General features: G+C 43.2%; 1 protein-coding gene across 1 annotated transcript in view; it reads right to left on the bottom strand.

The window, feature by feature from the left end:
* Positions 1-17,979, bottom strand: part of csmd3b (CUB and Sushi multiple domains 3b) — an 815,905-nt gene extending 797,926 nt beyond the window's left edge. Inside the window, exon 1 of the mRNA XM_061908578.1 lies at positions 17,021-17,979. Coding sequence (XP_061764562.1) covers positions 17,021-17,237 — 217 coding nt within the window. The 5' untranslated portion in view covers positions 17,238-17,979. The remainder of the gene's footprint in view (positions 1-17,020) is intronic.
* Between the last annotated feature and the right edge of the window lie 3,658 nt (positions 17,980-21,637).

Genomic DNA, 21,637 nt, shown 5'->3' with positions numbered 1-21,637 from the left:
TAAATAATATTATTTGATATTTTACGGTAATGTGTTAATAATTTCACACATAAGTCGCTCCGGAGTATATGTCGCACCCCCGGCCAAACTATGAAAAAAACTGCAACGTATAGTCAGAAAAATACGGTAGTTACTTTTATAGCTATTTTGTAGATTACATTAGAAAAAACATACCCAAAATAGGGCTTCACGGTGGCAGAGGGGTTAGTACGTCTGCCTCACAATATGAAGGTCCTGAGTAGTCCTGGGTTCAATCCCGGGCTCGGGATCTTGCTGTGTGGAGTTTGCATGTCCTCCCTGTGAATGCGTGGGTTCCCTCCGGGTACTCCGACTTCCTCCCACCTCCAAAGACATGCACCTGAGGATAAGTTGATTGGCAACACTAAATTGGCCCTAGTGTGGGAATGTGAGTGTGAATGTCGTCCGTCTATCTGTGTTGGCCCTGCGATTAGGTGGCGACTTGTCCAGGGTGTAAATGCCTTCCGCCCAATTGTAGTTGAGATAGGCACCAGCGCCCCCCGCGACCCCAAAGAGGATAAGCGGTAGAAAATGAATGAAAATACCCAAAATAATCGTACGTAACCCGGCTGAGTCCGCCTCCTTCAGATCACACTGGAACCGAAACCCACCCATCCCAAACAGGGAAGCCCAGACTTCCCTCTCCCAAGTCACTTCGTGTCACTTCGTCCAGCCCCTCCCGGGGGATCCTGAGGTGTTCCCAGGCCAGCTAGGAGACAGAGTCTTCCCAACGTGTCTTGGGTCTTCCCCGTGGCCTCCTACCGGTCAGATGTACCCTAAACACCTCCCTAGGGAGGCGTTCGGGTGGCATCCTGACCAGATCCCCGAACCACCTCATCTGGCTCCTCTTGATGTGGAGGAGCAGCGGCTTTACTTTGAACTCCTCTCAGATGACAGAGCTTCTCACCCTATCTCTAAGGGAGAGGAAACTCTTTTTGGCCGATTGTACTTGTGATCTTGTCCTTCTGATCTTAACCAAAGTTAAAGATGGGAATGTAGATCGACCGATAAATTGAGAGATTTTGCCTTCAGTTCCTTCTTCACCACAACGGATCGATACAGCATCCACATCACTGAAGACCCCACACCAATCCGCTTGTCGATCTCACGATCAACTCTTCCCTCCCACGTGAACAAGACTCCAAGGTACTCAAACTCCTCCACTTGGGGCAAGACCTCTTCCCCAACCCGGAGATGGCACTCCATCTTTTTCCAGGCGAGAACCATGGACTCGGACTTGGAGATGCTGATTCCCATCCCAGTCGCTTCACACTCGGCTGGGAACCGATCCAAAGAGAGCTGAAGATCCGAGGCCAGCAAAAATTGGAGACCTAATCCTGCAGCCACCAAACCGGATCCCCTCAATGCCTTGACTGTGCCTAGAAATTATGTCCAAACCTCACTGGAAACGGGTCAGACTTACTGCCAGGGGGGCGTGGTTTAGAGGGGAGGAGAATAATTCACCAAATCGAGTATTTCATATATATATATATATATATGTATATATATATATATATGAACTACTCTCATCTATATATATATATATATATATATATGTATAAATATAGATATATGTATTAAATACATAACTTTCAGGGAATTCTAGCTATAGATTTATTTTATTATATATATATATATATATATATATATATATATATATATATATATATATATATATATATATATATATATATAAATAAAAGAAAAAGTGAAATTTCTGACGGCACCTATTAAATACACAGTAATAAAAACACAGTTGTTCTACTAACTGTACTGTGCTTGCTGGTTACTAAAAAAAAAAAACAACACCTACCTTTCACTATTTGAGTAACCTTTGTTCTGCCATTTGCGTACTGGCGAACGATCTCCGAATCCGGGAACATATCGTTCACGGATTTGTTGTAGACATCCGCAAATGAGAAAGGGATGTTGCTTCCAGCTGTCAGCATAGCCATCTTTGCCTCAGCCTAAGTTACACCATCGGGTCTCCATTTTGCGAGGTGGCCCATAATACTGGGTTGTGAACGATGCTGCGCTGCGGACGCTTTGTGCTTCGATGACCGTTCATGACTGAGTATATCCGTTCGGCCACCGCGTTCAATGGAGAAGTCTGTTTTACAAAATGTATCCCTTCCCCTTCAAACTCTCCTGGATAAACTGAAATTCTTGTTTCCATTCATTTTGGAACTTGCAAGCGTATTTCTTCATTTTGCTCGTCGACGGTGTAATATACTGGGTTGGAGTCAATAACCAGGCGACGTGATGAAGTATACATCGCTTTACTGTGGGCTTCAAAACAGCTGGAGGGGGCATGGCCTTCAGCTCTGCCTGAATTTTGGGAAATTTTCAGGAGAAAATTTGTCCCGGGAGGTTTTCGGGAGAGGCGCTGAATTTCGGGAGTCTCCCGGAAAATCCGGGAGGGTTGGCAAGTATACTGATCATACAGGGAGTGGACCGCCACATCAGACAGTCCAATAATCGAAACAGGGTCAGCTAATTGAGAGATGGTGGTTATAACACAAAAAAGGGGATGTTAGGGGACGGCGTGGCGAAGTTGGAAGAGTGGCCTTGCCAGCAATCTGAGGGTTACTGGTTCAATCCCCACCTTCTCCCACCCTAGTCATGTCCGTAGTGTCCTTGAGCAAGACACTTCACCTTTTCTCCTGATGGGTCGTGGTTTGCGCCTTGCATGGCAGCTCCCGCCATCAGTGTGTGAATGGGTGAATGTGGAAATAGTGTCAAAGCGCTTTGAGTTTCTTCAAAAAAAGTAGAAACGCGCTATAGAAGTATAACCCATTTACCATTTAGTTAGGATTACGCAAAAACTACAATAAAGCGTAGTAGTATACTTTGCTACCAGATCATTATCAAAGCGCTGGCACTCACAACTTTCTTTGACCCCATGTTTTTAGTTTCTTTGCAGTCAAATTCAATAAAAAAAGCAGACACTAAGTCAACAACATGTGGAATTATTTGTTTGGGCTTTCGATTCCATGGATTAATTTGTCATGCGCAATGAGACGGTACAATAAATGAGACGGTATACAGAAACCACGGAAAAATGTGGACGATAATTTCGGCGAAATGCTGAATATAGGAAAAGTTGGCCGTGCAAAAACTGAGGTATCAATGTAGCAGCATTAGGTGGTTAAAAATGTTAGCCTAATTCAAATTTTAACTTGCAAAATGCAATGGCACTTTATAGCAGACCTGGGCAAATTAAGGCCCGGGGGCCACATGCGGCCCGTTGAGTTTTTCAATCTGGCCAACCGGACATTCCCAAATATTTGTTTTAGATCTCTAAGATGTAAAGTGTAGCTGCCTTTATGATGTGCACTCATGTTTTCAAACGACAGTATGTCTTTAACTATAATAAGTATTTCAATGGTTGGAATCTGCACTTATGGATGATATAACAGGTACTAAGGTAATCTAATTAATTACTATGGTAATATAATTAGTTACTATGGTCATCTAACTATCTACTATGGTAATTTAAGTCACAGCAGCTCAGACGAGGCACCAAGCAGTGTGGGTGGGGAGCGTTTCCACAGATGCGGAAGGATATAGTCACAACAAAGTTTGAAAGCTTAGTGATGTATCAGATGTATTAGATTGTAGGTGGGTTTATTTTGTACCCTTCTGGTTCATATTTCACTGTTTGTTGCGTTTCACTTGATTGTAAAATATTTCGATCGAAAGGGGGGTGACGATCATATTTTGTCAATATTCAGTGTTTTATCCTTCATAGACAAATGTAAAATTCCATTAGGTCTGTAATAAGGTTCTTAGTATTCAATCAGACATCATTGTGAGATTTTGTATTAGTGTTCCTAAAAATAGATATTCCGGCCTCCAGACACATTTTTTTCTCTAAATGTGGCCCCCGAGTCAAAATAATTGCGCAGGCCTGCCTTATTGAATCCTAACATCCGTCGGCTAGTTCGTGAGACTATGCAATATGGACAACAATTAATTTGTAGAATGGAGTGAGCTAGTGAAAGTGAGTGATTGTAGGTAGGAGAGTAAAAGTGAGTGGGTGACGGCAGGTCAATGTGAGTGAAACTGACTGAGTGAATGTGAATGAGTGATGAAAACTTTTAGAATAGCGGTATTAATTGGTTAGTTATTAGAAGTATGCGATATTTACTAAAAAACTACTTTGCGGCATGAATTAAGTGAGTGAGTGAGTAAGTGAGATAGTTAATGAGTGAGTGGGTGATTGAGTGAGTGAGTAAGTCATACCAACCACAGGGGTGAAAAAGGTGCAGATCGAGACATTTACTGTCCTTGCATGGGTGGGAAGTAAGGCAGTGACCCACCGCATCCAGCAGATGGCGCTGTGTCTGGTAGTGGGCACTGTATCACTTGTGGCTCCTTATAATCAAATGTAACTGGAACTTAACGTACAATTCAAGTCTGGACTTTGTCTTGTACAAATTCTTGTCATGTATTTTCCCAAGTGGGATGGAGGAGGAGGGTAGTGGAGCACACCATCATTAAGCGCGTGGGTTTCTTCCTCAAGGACACTCTGACAGCGACACACTCCCAACTGTCAGAGGGGATCGAACCTTTGACCCGCACTGCCCTTCATGCATCCATGCCACCCATCTATCTTTCCTCCTTTCGTCACGCTTCCAGGCAGCATAGCTGTGGCCATGTTTTTACTTACTGAGGAAGCAAAACATACTTTTAACACACAGAAAAGGAGCAGGAGGCACCAGCTGGATGTGAAACTGTCGATCTTAAAGGCCTACTGAAACCCACTACTAACCACCCCGCAGTCTGATAGTTTATATATCAATGATGAAATATTAACATTGCAACACATGCCAATACGGCCTTTTTAATTTACTGAATTGCAATTTTAAATTTCCCGCGGAGTTTCTTGTTGAAAACGTCGTGGAATGATGACACGAGCGCGTGACGTCTCGAATTGGAGAGGACATATTAGCGCAGCACCACTTGCGGCTAAAAGTCGTCTCTTTTCATCGCGCAATTAGACGGTATTTTGGACATCTGTGTTGCTGAATCTTTTGCAATTTGTCCAATTAATAATGGAGAAGTCAAAGTAGAAAGATGGAGGTGGGAAGCTTTAGCCTTTAGCCACATATACACACGGTGTTTCCTTGTTTAAAATTCCCGGAGGTGAAGATTTACTATGAATCAGAGCGATCAAGCAAACATTGATCCCGACTACTTGTCAACCGGCAGGTTTCGGTGAGAAAATTGTGGTAAGAAGTCGCCTCTTACCGGAGATCTGTGGCGCTTGCGCCGTCCATGTAGCTGCCGTGACTAATTCCTTCAGACACTGGCGTCAACACACCCTTGGACACACCCCTCTGACTATCAGGTACTGTTAAACTCACTAAAACACTAGCAACTAGGGGTGTAACAGTACACAAAAATTTCGGTTTGGTACGTACCTCGGTTTAGAGGTCACGGTTCGGTTCATTTTCGGTACAGTAAGAAAACAACAAAATATACATTTTTTGGTTATTTGTTTACCAAATTTGTAAACAATGACTATATCCTTTTAACATTGGGAACATTATAATAATTCTGCCCACGTTAATCCACATTAAACTGCCTCAAATTGTTGCTCAGATTAAATACAATGACAAAACTTTTCTTCTACATATAAAAAGCGCAACATTAAACAGTTTCAAGTCAACTCATCATGCTTAATTTATTACAGCATTTGGGAAGTCTGCAGTTGACTTTTATTATATACATACACACATGCACACTCACACACACACACACACACACACACACAAACACACACACACGCGCACACACACACAGCAAAATGAGCTAACGTAACGCTAAAAGCTAATTAGCCTTCACCTCAACTATGAGCGAGCTGAGCTGCAGTTTAAGTTTCTAAAAGGTCAACGGGCTCATAGTGATGTTTGTAATAGTTGTGACTGGGAAGTGTTTTTTTATCATTCTGGGAGTGTACGATGTCAGCTGCTCACCTAATAAACACATATCCGCTCATCTCGACACCGGAGCACTGACATTATGCTTTGTGAATACGCACTGCTGATTGGCTTTGTATGTAACCAATCAGATGGTTGTGTGGGCGGGACAATGCTGGGTGCTCACTGCTCAGACAGAGGCAGAAAGCAGAGCAGCTTGCTAAGACTTTAGCTTTCAAACTTTTTACACCCTAGTACCGAACCGAAACGCCCGTACCGAAACGGTTCAATACAAATACACGTACCGTTACACTCCTACTAGCAACACAATAGAAAGATAAGGGATTTCCCAGAATTATCCTAATGAATGTGTTTAAAAACATCTAAATCGCTCACAATGCAATGGTCTTTTTTTTTCCTTTTCTTTTTTTCTAGTCCTTTGCTATCAATATCCTCAAACACGAATCTTTCATCCTTACTCAAATTAATGGGGAAATTGTCGTTTTCTCTTTTGTTGGAGGCTCCCATTATAAACAATGTGAGGATGTGAGGAGCCCTCACACCGGTGACGTCAACGTCTGCTACTTCCGGTAAAGGCAAGGCTATTTTATAGCAACCAAAAACTTTATCATCGATGTTCTCTACTAAGTCCTTTCAGCAAAAATATGGCAATCACGCGAAATGATCAAGTATGACACATAGAATGGACCTGCTGGCCCCGTTTAAATAATAAAATCTCATTTCAGTAGGCCTTTAATTTCTCATCAAAGTGTTACAATAAAACTTTGTGAAAAATTGTTATCATATAAAAATTACACTTAAAGGTTGCATGATTTTGGTGCTAGATGTCTGCGTTATGTAAAAATTTACCATAAACTTAAGTTAATTAGTCATCTGTACTGCTCCACAATTATATAACGCTTTAGAATACTTATAGCGTTAGATTTAGACAAACGTTATTGATCCACAAGGGAAATTGTTACACACAGTAGCTCAGTTACAAAGGTCAAGGATGAAAAGGATAATGCCGACAAGGGCACGAAAAGAAGGCAAAAACAAAAGGTAAGAAGTAGACAAAAAATGTACCATAATAGCAATATAAAATGGCATATATGTAATATTTACGTGTATACAAACCTCGTTTCCATATGAGTTGGGAAATTGTGTTAGATGTAAATATAAACGTAATGAAATGATTTGGAAATCCTTTTCAACACATATTCAATTGAATGCACGACAAAGACGAGATATTTGATGTTCAAACTCATAAACATTATTTATTTTTGCAAAAAATAATCAACTTAGAATTTCATGGCTGCAACACGTGCCAAAGTAGTTGGGAAAGGGCATGTTCACCACTGTGTTACATCACCTTTTCTTTTAACAACACTCAATAAACGTTTGGGAACTGAGGAAACTAATTGTTGAAGCTTTGAAAGTGGAATTCTTTTCCATTCTTGTTTTATTTAGAGCTTCAGTCGTTCAACAGTCCGGGGTCTCCGCTGTCGTATTTTATGCTTCATAATGCGCCACACATTTTCGATGGGAGACAGGTCTGGATTGCAGGCGGGCCAGGAAACTACCTGCACTCTTTTACTACGAAGATACGCTGTTGTAACACGTGGCTTTGCATTGTCTTGCTGAAATAAGCAGGGGCGTCCATGATAACGTTGATTGGATGACAACATATGTTGCTCCAAAACCTGTATGGACCTTTCAGCATCAATGGTGCCTTCAAAGATGTGTAAATTACCCATGCCTTGGGCACTAATACACCCCCATACCATCACAGATACTGGCTTTTAAACTTTGCACCTATAACAATCCGAATGTATTTTTCCTCTTTGTTCCGGAGGACACCACGTCCTCTGTTTCCAAATATAATTTGAAATGTTGACTCGTCAGACCACAGCACACTTTTCCACTTTGCATCAGTCCATCTTAGATGAGCTCGGGCCCAGCGAAGCGGGCGGCATTTTAGGGTGTTGTTGATGAATGGGTTTGGCTTTGAACAGTAGAGTTTTAACTTGCATTTACAGATGTAACGACCAACTGTAGTTACTGACAGTGGTTTTCTGAAATGTTCCTGAGCCCATGTGGTGATATCCTTTACACCCTGATGTCGGTTTTTGATGCAATACCGCCTGAGGGATCAAAGGTCTGTAATATCATCGCTTAAGTGCAGTGATTTCTCCAGATTCTCTGAACCTTTTGATGATTTTATGGACCGTAGATGGTAAAATCCCTAAATTCCTTGCAATAGCTCGTTAAGAAATGTTGTTCTAAAACTGTTCAACGATTTGCTTACAAAGTGGTGAACCTTGTTTGTGAATTACTTAGCATTTCACGGAAGCTGCTTTTATACCCAATCATGGCACCCACCTGTTCCCAATTAGCTTGCACACCTGTGGGATGTACCATAAAAGTGTTTGATGAGCATTCCTCAACTTTATCAGTATTTATTGCCACCTTTCCCAACTTCTTTGTCACGTCTTGCTGGCATTAAATTCTAAAGTTAATGATTATTTGAAAAAAAAAAAATGTTATCAGTTTGAACATCAAATATGTTGTCTTTGTAGCATATTCAACTGAATATGGGTTGAAAATAATTTGCAAATCATTGTATTCTGTTTATATTTAAAATCTAACACAATTTCCCAACTCATATGGAAATGAGGTATGCATATACATATGTAACATTTACGTATATATGTATATATAATATGTAATACAAGCTTCACAGTTTTAATAGAAACAAATTGCCATAAAACATTCTGGAATAGTGGTGCCAGATTTTGGTAACACTGTACACACAAATTACTATAAAACATTGTAGAATAGTGCTGTTAGATCAGGGGTCGGGAACCTTTTTGGCTGTGAGAGCCATGAAAGCCAAACATGTTTAAATGTATTTTCGTGAGAGCCATATCATATTTTTTAACACTGAACAAAAGTAAAGGCATGCATTTTTTTAAGTAAGACCAACATTTTTAGAGTATTATAAGTCTCTGATTCTTTTTAATAGCATGGTTAGGTGCGGTAGGAAATGGATGGATGGATTAAAATGCATGAGAATGTTTTATATTTTGAACGTTATTTTTAACATTGTGATTACCAGCGGAATTATGTATTACTTATCGTGTTAAGCAATGTCAGCTAAGACTTTAGAGCCAGGTGCAGTCATCAAAAGAGCCGCATCTGGCTCTAGAGCCATAGGTTCCCTACCTGTGTTAGATTGTTGTAGCACACACAAATTACTCTAAAACGTTGCAGAGGTGTTAGATTGTTGTATTGTAAAAAAAAAAAAAATGACCATAAAACGTTGTAGAATAGCGGTTTTAGACTTTTGTAATGGATACAAATTAACGTATTTCTTTGATTATAAATCGCTCCGGAGTATACGTCGCACCGGCCAAAAATGCATAATAAAGAAGGAAAAAAACATATATACGTCACACTGGAGTATAAGTCGCATTTTTGGGGGACATTTATTTGATAAAATCCAACACCAAGAATAGAAATTTGAAAGGCAATTTAAAATAAATAAAGAATAGTGAACAACAGGCTGAATAAGTGTACGTTATATGACGCATAAATAACCAACTGAGAAGGTGCCTGGTATGTTAACGTAACATATTATGGTAAGAGTCATTCAAATAACTATAACAGATAGAACATGCTATATGTTTACCAAACAATCTGTCACTCCTAATCGATAAATCTCATGAAATTTTCTTCCTCGATGTCGCTTCTAAACAACTCTGCCAACTCCAAAAGTATGCGCCGCTTCCTCTTGTCGTTTTCTGCTGCATATTTCACTACGTCCAGCTTGTAATCTGCAGTACATGATTTCCTTTTCGGTGCCATTTTTTTTTATAAGTTACCGCCAACAATGAAATGATCCATTTTAATAGCTATGGCTGTAGCATATAGCATATAGCAGTTAGCATTCCATGACCCACAATGCACTTCTGCCATGACCCTCCTCCGCCAAATTCTTATTGGTTGACGTGTGTGTGTGTGACGATTGCTGACATTTTCTTAGTCTCTTCCGCGAATGAGATAAATAATATTATGTGATATTTTATGGTAATGTGTTAATAATTTCACACATAAGTTGTTCCGGAGTATATTTCGCACCCCCAGCCAAACTATGAAAAAAACTGCGACTTATAGTCCGAAAAATACAGTACCATAAAACATTCTGGAATAGTGCCATCAGATTGTGGTAACACAATACACCCAAATTAGCATAAAAAATTGTAGAACAGTGGTTTTAGATTCATGTATTACACAAAAATTACTATAAAACATTGTAGAATAGTGGTGTTGGATTGTTGTAATACACAACGATGACTATACAATGTTGTTGAATAATGGTGTTGGATTGTTATATCACACAAATATGACGATAAAAAGTAGTGTTAGATTGTTGTATTACATAAAAATGTTCATAAAATGTTGTACAATAGCTTTGTTTGACTGTTGTATGACAGACAAAGTGCTATTACTGTAGAATAGTGGTGTTACATTGTTGTAATACACACAAATATATATAAAATATTGTACAACAGTGGTGTTAGCTTGTTATATTAGACACAAATTACCATCAAACCTTGTAGAATAGTTGTGTTGGATTGTTATAATACACAAAAAAAAAATCAGTCGTATATTGTCAAATAGTTGTGTTACATTGTTGTATTACACAATAATGACTATAAATTGTTGCAGAAAAGTGGTGGTAAATTGTTTTATTACACACAAATGACTACCGTATTTCCTTGAATTGCCACAGGGCATATAGTATGCGCCTGCCTCGAATTACTGCCGGGTCAAACTCGCTTTGCAAAATAATTAGCGCATGCTTAGTATTACCGCCTGGTCAAACTCGTGACCTCACGGGTGACACTTCCCCTGTCATCATTTTCAAAATGGAGGAGGCTGATTTCAATACCGGTAATTTGAAATTGCATAAAGGGAAGAAGATTAAGAGCTATTCAGTAGGATTTAAGGTCCAAGCTTACATTACACTCAATGTTTTTCTGCATGCCTTTGGTAAGTGAGAAGAGGTTTTAAAATAATTAGCGCATGCTTACTTTTACCCCATGCCTTTGGTAAGCGCAGGAGTGAGAAGAGGTTTTAAATTAATTAGCGCCCCGGCGGGAATTCAAGGAAATACGGTATATAATGTTGTGGAATATTGCTGTTCCGTTGTTGTATTACACAAAAATGACCAAAATGTTGCCAAATTGTGGTGTTAGATGGTTGTTTTACACATAAGTGACTATAAACCGTTGCAGAATAGCACTGTTAGTTCTGTGACATAAAAACTGCAATAAAACTTTATAGAAGTGTGGTTTTATTGCGCTATTTTTTCATAAGTTGCGTACAGCCCTCGGAGGACTTAACTGAGAGGGTCCCTGATGAGAAAAAGTGTCCCCTCTTGAGTATCCGGCACAAGAGCCTTGGAGCGTTTGTTAATATCATGCTGTTGCTACATTCATAGGATATTACGCAGCCCTCCTCAGGCACGCTGCCTCACTATCTCCCAAATTCCCTTCTCTGCACAGCGTCAGTATTTACAGTGTATGATCTGCCTCTCTGAGAAAGCAGCCATAAGCCACAGGATTAAGCCTGTGCTGGAGTGTACGTGTCGCAGTGGCGCTCATGCCAACTGTGCGAACACAGAAAGTATCATTGTGTTTTGCCGTCTCCGAGCACGCTAATAAGCCATCAGTTCCCAGCGGATATCAATCCATCGCTGACCAAAGTTATTACCCGGACACTAAACTCCGAACCAATAAAAAGGTAAATGATTAGCAGCGGCACGCTAATGGACGACATCAATCAATGGCTTATAATCAGCATCGCTGCAGCAATGCGCGGCACCGATCAATCTCTGATATCCGACGATGGGTTGTAAAAGGAGGCGCGGAATAGCACTTCACAACGCCTGACAGCCTGTCCAATTTAACACTGACGACCCGCGTTCAATTACTACCTAGGGATGACGGATACATTTCAATCGGGCCCACGTGGCAAAAGAACAAAGTGCTGCATTTCCACGCCTCATCAATATGAATGGAATTACTTATTTTCAGCCCCCGGGTTAATTGCTCAATCACATGTTGGAGACTACTCTGACGGCGGTATACCACATCGATGATTACGAAGAAAGCGGCGTGTTCAGCTGCCCTTCGGGTGCAAAGGGCGGGCTGAGAAAACACAGAATGCTTGTAGACCATACTTGCCAACCTTGAGACCTCCGTATTGGGAGAAGGGGGTTGGGGGGCGGGGTTTGGTGGTAGCGGGGGTGTGTATTGTAGTCTCCCGGAAAAGCTAGTGCTGCAAGGGGTTCTGGGTTCAAGGTTTAAAGTTTATTCGTCACATGCAGAGTACACCACAGTGAAATGCTTTTTTCCATGCTCTTCAGACATTGCATACAGTGGGATCCAAACACTAGTTGCAGAATCAAATAGACTAAATACAAAACAATTTAATAGCTCTGATGTACATTAATTACAAGACAATTAAGTCTTAGTATTTGTTCTGTTGTGCTTATGTTGTGTTACGGCGCGGATGTTCTCCAGAAATGTTTGTCATTCTTGTTTGGTGTTGGTTCACAGTGTGGCGCATATTTGTAACAGTGTTAAGGTTGTTTGTACGGCCACCCTCAGTGTGACGTGTATGGCTGTTGACCAAGTATGCTTGCATTCACGTTAGCTCATTTTGCTGTGTGTGTGTGCGCGTGTGTGTGTGTGTGTGTGTGTGTGTGTGTGTGTGTGTGTGTAAGCCACATTATTTTTGTGAATACACCGACACACAGTTTGTACGGAAGAAAAGCAGACATGACGACAGGTTGTAGACGATGCTAAAGGCAATGCCTTTAAGGCAAGCGCCCAATATTGTCATCTTGGTGGAAATCGGGACAAATTCGGGAGAATGGTTGATTTTCGGGAGGGCTACTGAAATTCGTAAGTCTACAGAATAATTCGGGAGTGTTGGCAAGTATGTTATAGACAATGAAAAATGTGTGTTGTCTACCTGCGCAAATAAGTTGTGCAACTGTGTTTCGTTTTAAATGATGCCAACTACCTACAAACAACTTTAAAAGTACTGTTTTTTTCAGACTATTGAGTGAACCGGTATACAAGCCGCACCCACTAAATTATAGCATAAAAAAATCTATAAATAAACTACACCGGACTATAAACTGCAGATATATACACTGTGAAATAAGATATTTAGACAACATTTTTGTAAAAGTCTATTTACACACCAGTAAAACGGCTGATAAAACAACAAAGAAGAGTCAGCGTCATGGACTCATTAGCTGCCGAAGCTAGCTTTACAATCAGCCAAACAGACGGTTAACTATGCATTCGGCATCCATTGGGGGGTTCCCAAATCTGCGATCCCTTCCGAGGTTTGTCTTTGTTTCCATTGGGTTTAGTTTTTTCTTGCCCTGATGTGGCATCTGAGCCGAGGATGTCGTTCTGTTTTGTGCAGCTCTTTGAGACATTTGGGATTAAGTGTCAGGCTTTCCCCTGACAGTTTGTCTATGTTTTAGTTTTCCTCTGCATTTGTCTGTTTCCTCTGTGTTTGGTATCTCCTGTCTTTAGTTCCTGTCTAGTGCTTTTATTTTGTCAGCTTCCTGTCTTGTTCCCTGAGTGCTGTGTTCCTCCTCAGCTGCGGCTGATTGGCACCTGGTCACACCTATTGCCAATCAGCCCGCTCCTATTTGTACCCTCTTCGTCTTGTGTCATTTGCTGGATAATTGTATTGTCATTTGTATTGTCGTTGCCACATGTCGCTCCTGTCGTTGCTATCGTGTCGTTTTATTGCAGCGTAGCGGTAAGCTACATTCGTTTGTTTGTAACTTACTGTCTTTTGTTCCCTGATTCTGTTTTGTTTTCACTCTACAAGTAACGACTTCTGTTTTCCTGTTTGCAAACCGCTAGCTTCCATGCTAAGCCCTTTTTTGTTTCTTGCTAGCTTCTATGAAAAAGACCCTTAGTTTGTTATCCGCCTCGTGCGCGCTTTGTGTTAGTACCCTTTTGTTTGATTTTGTCTTAGTATCTTTATTAAATCATGTTTTCTCACTCCATGCCGGCCTCCATCTCTGCATCTTGGGGTTTGACAACACCAAATAACTCTGACATTAAGGGCTATATAATTAAATTTTGATAGATTGATTGATTGACTAGCTTGATTACATTACAATAGCACATACTAATGCGTGAGAACACTCCTACATATACAGTTTATAAGTATGACTTGTTTTAGTTCTATTGTAAAGCTTACAAACGTTGCTTGGAGTGATGAATAAAGAATCCATAAGAGTAGCATTGCTATGTATGGCTAGAAGACGAAACAGCAGTTGTACTTCCGGTTGAAAGCACTAAACAAGAAAAAATGCAATCTCAAAGGACATTTTTAACTGTCTATTTCTATTTCCATCCATTTATTATTATCTATTTTACAGATTTTCACAAATCTTTGCGGCTAGGCAGGGCAAAGGAAAGAAAATGAAAGATTAAGGAGTATTTAAACTGTTTGTCGGTGAGAGGATTACACAAAAACTACATGACGGACCTAAATACCTCGTGGAGGGGTGGGGCGAAGACCATGGAACAATTCTATGAATTTGGCGGTGATACTAGGGAATACTCTGGTTTCACTTTCTTTGAACATGGATCCTGTAGTTTTGAACAGACATGCAACTCCACGTCTTTTTGTTTTCCTCTTTTAAACCACGGTTGCCAAAATGTCAGCCAAATGTCACCAGGTATCAAAAGCGTTGCATTATTTACTTTTTCTTTCTTCGGGGGTTTTAATAGGTTTTTTTTGCTTGGCTGCTTTAGCCCAAACTTTTCTATTTACCTTTGACATTTTATTCATCAATTTGAATGTGCCCTCGGGTCCACACCCCACACCCCACCCTCTTTTTCCACGGCTTCGATTGAAACACGTGAGGGCCATGATCCACACGACACGGGAGGTTGCAAATTAGGGAATCCTGTTTTAATCAATAAAGTACATTCCCCGGGGGTGGGGGACGGGGCGGTAGATTTTTCCAGAGGTGATAAAGTTGGTCCAAGGTGAGACTTAAGTTAGGGGTCTCAAACTTGGCCCACGTTTTGTGGACCTCTACTTATTTTTTTATAGTACAGTGTAACTCTGGCTCGCAAAATTATTATAATATTGCAATCTTGAATTCCACTAAACACAAAGCACAACAATGCTGTAAACACAAAACATACAAACACACTTTGGGCAACACAAAGAGCAACTTGCTGTAGGCAAGCTGAAATGTGTCTGAACATATTATATTAAATATACAAATGCACAAATATTCAATTTGTACATCCATTTTCTACCGCTTGTCCCTTCCATGGTCACGGGGGGTGCCGGAGCTTATCTCAGCTGCATTTCGGCGGAAGGCGGTTTACACCCTGGACAAGTTACCATCTCATCACAGGGCCAACACACATAGACAGACAACATTCACACTCACATTCACACACCAGGGCCAATTTAGTGTTGCCAATCAACCTATCCCCAGGTGGAAAGAAGCCGGAGTACCCGGAAGGAACCCACGCAGTCACGGGGAGAACATGCAAACCCCACACAGTAAGATCCCGAGCCCAGGATCGAACCCAGGACCTTTGAATTGTGAGGCAAACACACTTCACCTGTGCCACTAATGTTTACATACAATTTTACATTTTTAATGACTCAAAGCCTATATCATTATAAAATTTAGTCAGGTGGTAAAACATCATTCTAAAGCAGAGGTTCTTAACCTGGGTTCGATCGAACCCTAGGGGTTCGGTGAGTCGACCTCAAGGAGTGGACCGCCTAGATAAAAACACACCAGACTCATTGAGTAAATAAAAATGTCTCCCTATCGCCGTATTATGGATACCCCCAAAGAATGTTCCCTCTAATTTTCCATCTGATTTGCAGGTGTGTAATTTGTTGTGAGTTTGTGTACCGCATTGGTTTTGTTCTTTGAACGAGGTGATGTTTGTGCACGGTTCATTTTGTGCACTAGTAAAAAAACAACAACATACCTTTGTTTTCAATTTGAAAAAAAAAACATTTTATTTTTCACTAAAGAAGGGTTCGGAGAATGCACATACGAGACTGGGGTTCGGTACCTCCAACAAGGTTAAAAACCACTGTTCTAAAGAGAATACTTCAAAGCCAGTTTCTATCACCCAGACTCCTCCTCCCAGATAATTGAATTGGAGACCCCTGATTTAAGTCTTTTTTCCAGCACCTGCGAGATGGGATTTCACATCAAGTGCTACAAACAAGCTCACATATAGTCGCACGCAAGAAGCAAATAAACTCTAAACATTTCCAAGCAGCGTTTTTATCGAGCCATCTTTGGTTTTATTTTTGGCTCCACGGCGTCGCCCAGTACTCTCGGCCATGACAGTGACAAATGCCGCGATCGGCGTTGAGCCTTTAGCTATTCTACCACTTCCTGTACAAGCTCCTCCCCTTTTTCGCTTTCGCCCGCTATTGGCAAGTTACCAAAGTCGGGACTTGGAGCCGGTCCCCTTCCCTTGAGAGAAATGTGTGCGGGAAATGAAAAAGCGGCGACGGGTGTGAGGGAGGGTGCTTTACGGTGAATATTTAAACATTTGAGTCCGCTGGGAGAGAAGCAGCAAAAAAAAAAGGGGGACAGGGAGGGGAGACACAAAGTGTGTGTGTGTGTTGGGGGGGGGCACCTTCAGCATTACATAACAAATGTAGGCTTGTCTTGAGGAGAAGAAATGCTGCATAAGGACAGACAGGAGATGATTGCCACAAACAACACTAACTCTAATAAGCAGCTCACGTTCACGCCGCCACAGCCCGGGAGCTACCGCAAGAATATTTATTGGCTGCCGGCTCAATGGCTGTATTGAGGAGGCGCGGGATGGAGAAGAAGAGGAGGAGGTTCAATCCCCTCTCCCTTCCAATTCCCATTTAGCATACATCCACGCACACACTAGTGGCAACCAGTGCCTTGACCCTGGCTCCCCCCCCCAACCCCCTCGCGCACGCGTCTGATCTCCCCCTACCTTGCGTGTGCGTGCAGATGCAGCCGAGGACGACACTCCACAGGAGACAGCGTGCGGCCGCCGTCATCCCTCCGTCCCGCATGCTGGCGTGCAGTCTCCTCCGTCCGCCTCCTCCTCCTCCTTGCGTTTGACGGCGTTCCGTGCTGCGTCGTGCCAAACTACTGCGGGCGCATCCTCCGCGGTGAGGCGAGCGCCAGCCCTCTGAGCTCTCCCGCATGCTGCTTCACATCCAGAACACGGGGAAGGAAGGAAGGGGAGGAGGGGAGTGTGGAAGGGAAGGGTAGGGATGGATGGAGAGAGATAGGGGAGGAGAGAGGATGGGGGAGCGGGAGGGTGTGCGCTTGAGTTTTCTCCTTCCTCCTCTTCCTCCTACCATAGACTGAATAAATCCGTCATATGGCGCTCCACCGTCAGAGAACTAGAGACTTTGAAATGGGCCATCAGTGTCGATGCGCAAATGTGCAAAAGAGTTGGCGCCTCAAATCCACATCTTTTGCTCCGTGATCTTTATGGTATCCCCCTTTTTCCTGTAATTGAACCCCTTCCTCAAAGCCTCCTCTACTCCTTGTCACGTCTCAAGTGCAGATGCGGGAATTGTTGCATTCTGATCCAGCGAAGCCTGTCCTCACTCTTCCTTTGGCTGCGTGTCAAGAAATAAAGAATCGCATCTTCGTCACGTGGTCTAATCAAATCCAAAATCCCACGGGTCAGAAAGCAGAGATGTGAGCCACCACCATTCTTCTCCGCCTCCTCCTGCGAGTGAGCCTGACTGGCGGACTTTCTGACTGGTGCGAGATGATGCCTTCAGTGTTCCTCGGAAGCCCCCACGCTAGGGGGCACGCGGGCGGGAGTCACAGCCCAAAAAAACCAAAAAAAAACACATTCCCGAGTGATGGAGATGGAGAAACAGTCGTGTGCGTGGATGTCGCTTGCCTCCTCGTTTCTTGGAATGAAGACAAATAGCGAGGAGGTTTGGGAGGTTGTGGGAAATTGAGCTCCCCAGCAGCGCGCATAGGTGGGTGGGACTGATGGTCAGAGAATTGGCTGTAAACGCCTTGCTGCCATACCTAAACAGTTCACAGTTCACCGATTCATCAAAATACTGCGTTTTTCCCTTAATAGCCAAGTCTTTTCCCTTGAAATATTATTCAATGTTCTTAGAAATCAGTCGAGATATTTTTGCGTAATCCTGCAAGTTTGCAAGAATAATAGGTTGATTGGCAACACTAAATGGTCCCTAGTGTGTGAATGTGGGTGTGAATATTGTCTGTCTCTCTGTGTTGGCTCTGCGATGAGTTGGCGACTTGTCCAGGGTGTAGCCCGCTTTCCGCCCGATTGAAGCTGAGATAGGCGCCAGCACCCCCTCGCGACCCCAAAAGGGAATAAGCGGTAGGAAATGGATGGATGGAACACAACACCCCACTAATTAATGATGATATACAAATTATCGCATCAAAATGAAATCATTGAGCTCGTATTAACCAGGTAAGCAGTTTTTGCACAATCCTGCTAACGAGTAGCGATGAAGACAAACATATTATCAGCTGGTGGTGGATTATCAACCTGCACCAGCATCCGTGCAGTGGACACGTGAATCTTTTATCAGACAAAAAAATAAACCTGTAGTGCAGAAAACAATTTTCCACATTAGAGGACGCAGGTTCTCAGGCCGAGATGCCAAAAAATAGCCTAAAATTTTGTTAAAGTAAAGATCTTATCAGTTTTTTTCTCGTCCCTCAACTAATTTTAGGGAATGGGTTAAGCATTTTTAGCATAATTCTATAAGCGATTAAATCATAACATTAATTTATAGTTTTTCATTATATTTTACTGTTGTTACTGTACGTAAAATCTGCACCGCAACTACATCATCTCCCCATTCTGAGAGGAATATAATATGAAATCCTCAATGACAGATTAAAGTAAATTACAAAAACTATGGGGGGTAAAAAAAAATATGTATCATCCTCCTCTCTGAGCTGCCACCTTAACTTGGTAGAGAAGTTTGCGTGTAATAATGATCTTAGGAGCTATGTTGTCCGAGGGGCTTCTATGCCCCCTGGTAGGGTCTCCCAAGACAGACAGGTCCTCGGTGAGGGATCAGACAAAGAGCAGATCGAAGACCTTTATGGAAATGAAAGGACAAGAACCAAGATTTCCCTCGCCCAGACGCGGGTCACCGGGGGCTCTCTCTGGAGCCAGGTACGGAGGTGGGGCACAATGGTGAGCGCCTGGGGCCGAGCTTGTCTCCATGGGCACTGCCCGAAGAGGCAACGTAGGTCCCTCCTCCAATGGGCTCATGGGGGGCGGGGTCATAAAGGTCGGGTGCAATGTGAGGTGGGCAGAAGCCGATAGCAGGGCACTTGGCGGTTCAATCCTTGGTTACATAAGCTAGTTCTTGGGACGTGGAACGTCACGTCGCTGGGGTGGAAGGAGCCTGAGCTAGTGCGCGAGGTGGAGAAGTTCCAGCAAGGGCTCTGGAACCAGTTCTCTCGAGAGGGGATGGACTCTCTTCCACTTTGGTGTTCCATGCAGTGAGAGGCGACAGGCTCAGGTGGCAATGCTTGTTACCCCCCGGGTCAACGCCTGCATGTTAAAGTTCAACCCAGTGGACAAGAGGGTAGTTTCCCTCCGTCTTCGTGTGGGGAGATGGGTCCTGACTGTTTGTGCCTAAGCACCAAACAGCAGCACAGAGTACCCACCCTTTTTGAATTCACTCGAATGAGTACTGGAGAGTGCTCTCCGGGGGGGCCCTTTTTTCTACTGGGTGACTTCAACGCTCATATTGGCAACAACAGTGAAACCTTGAAGTGTGATTTGGAAGAATGGCCGCCCGGATCTGAATCCAAGTGGTGTTTTGTTATTGGACTTTTGTGTCTTGTCACGGATTGTCCAAAACAAACACCATGTTCAAACATAAGAGTGTCCATATGTGCACTTGGCACCAGGACACCCTAGGCCGCAGTTCCATGATCGACTCTGTAGTTATGTCATCGCAATTGCGGAATTTTAGACACTCGTGTGAAGAGAGACACCACCGATCACCACCTGGTGGTGAGTTGGCTGCGATTGTGGGGGAGGATGCTGGCATGCCCAAACATATTGTGAGGCTCTGCTGGGAATGTCTAGCAGAATATCCTGTGAGCGAGAGATTAAATCCCAACCTCCAGAAAGACTTTGAACATGTCACGAGGAAAGTGCTGGACATTGAGTCTGATTGGACCATGTTCCATTCCTCTATTGTCGAGGCGGTCGATTGGAGCTGGGGCCACAAGGTGGTTGGTGCCTGTCGTGGCAGTAATCCTAGAACTCACTGATGGACACCAGCGGTGGGGGATGCCGTCAAGCTGAAGAAAGAGTCATTTTGGGTCTTTTTGGCTCATAGGACACCAGAAGGCAGCAAACAGGTACCGACAGGCCAAGCGGTGTGCGGCTTCAGCTGTCGCAGAGGCAAAAACTCGGACATGGGAGGAGTTCGGGGAAGCCATGGAAAATGACTTACGGAGGTTTTTGAAGCGATTCTGGACCACCATCCGCCGCCTCAAAAGTAGTTAACTGTAGAGAGTATGGGGTATCGGACTGTTTGATTGTGGCAGTCAGCTCCCTGTGTGATCAGTGTCAGAGCTTGGTCCGCATTGCCGGGAGTAAGTCGGACCCGTTTCCAGTGAGGGGTGGTCTCCGCAAAGGCTCCCCTTTGTCACTGATTCTGTTCATAACTTTTATAGACAGCATTTCTGGGCGCAGTCAGGGCATTGAGTGGATCCAGTTTGGTGGCTGCAGGATTAGGTCTCTGCTTTTGGCAGATGATGTGGTCCTGATGGGTTCATCTGGCGAGGATCTTCTGCTCTCTCTGGATCAGTTCGCAACTGAGTATGAAGCGACTGGGATGAGCAGCACCTCCAAGTCCGAGCCCGGAAAAGGGTGGAGTGCAATCTCTGGGTTGGGGAGGAGTTCTTACCCCATGTGGGGGAGTTCCAAGTACCTCGGAGTCTTGTTCACGAGCGAGGGAAGAGTGGATTGTGAGATCGACAGACTGATCGGTGCGGCGTCTTCAGTAATGTGGACGCTGTATCGATGTGTTGTGGTGAAGAAGGAGCTGAGCCGGAAGACAAAGGTCTCAATTTACCGATCGTTTTCCGTTCCCTTCTCCACCTACGGTAATGAGTTTTGGGTTATGACCGAAAGGACAAGATCACTGGTACAAGCGGCCAAAATTAGTTTCCTCCACTGGGTGGAGGGGCTATCCCTTAGAGATAGGGTGAGAAGCTCTGTCATCCGGGAGGAGCTCAGCGTAAAGCCGCTGCTCCTCCAAATTGAGAGGAGCCAGATGAGGTGGTTGGATGCCACCCGAACGCCTCAATCGCGAGGTGTTTAGGTCAAGTCCGACCAGTAGGATCCTAGAAGGAAGTTTCCTGCCTGCCCTGGGAACACTTTTGGGATCCCCCGGCAGGAGCTGGACGAAGTGGCTGGGGTGAAGGAAGTCTGGACTTCCCTACTTGGGCTGCCGCCGTTACCCGACTTTGGATTAGCGGAAGAAGATGGATGGAGGTTTTATCAGCAGTTTATCATTTTAATAATATTGTTAACCAGTGAGAAACCACGATGGAAATGAAACAT

This window comes from Nerophis ophidion, linkage group LG08 (genome assembly GCF_033978795.1).
Source record: "Nerophis ophidion isolate RoL-2023_Sa linkage group LG08, RoL_Noph_v1.0, whole genome shotgun sequence".
In the NCBI taxonomy this organism is placed as follows: Eukaryota; Metazoa; Chordata; class Actinopteri; order Syngnathiformes; family Syngnathidae; genus Nerophis; species Nerophis ophidion.
This window is presented reverse-complemented; position numbering and strand designations above follow the sequence as displayed.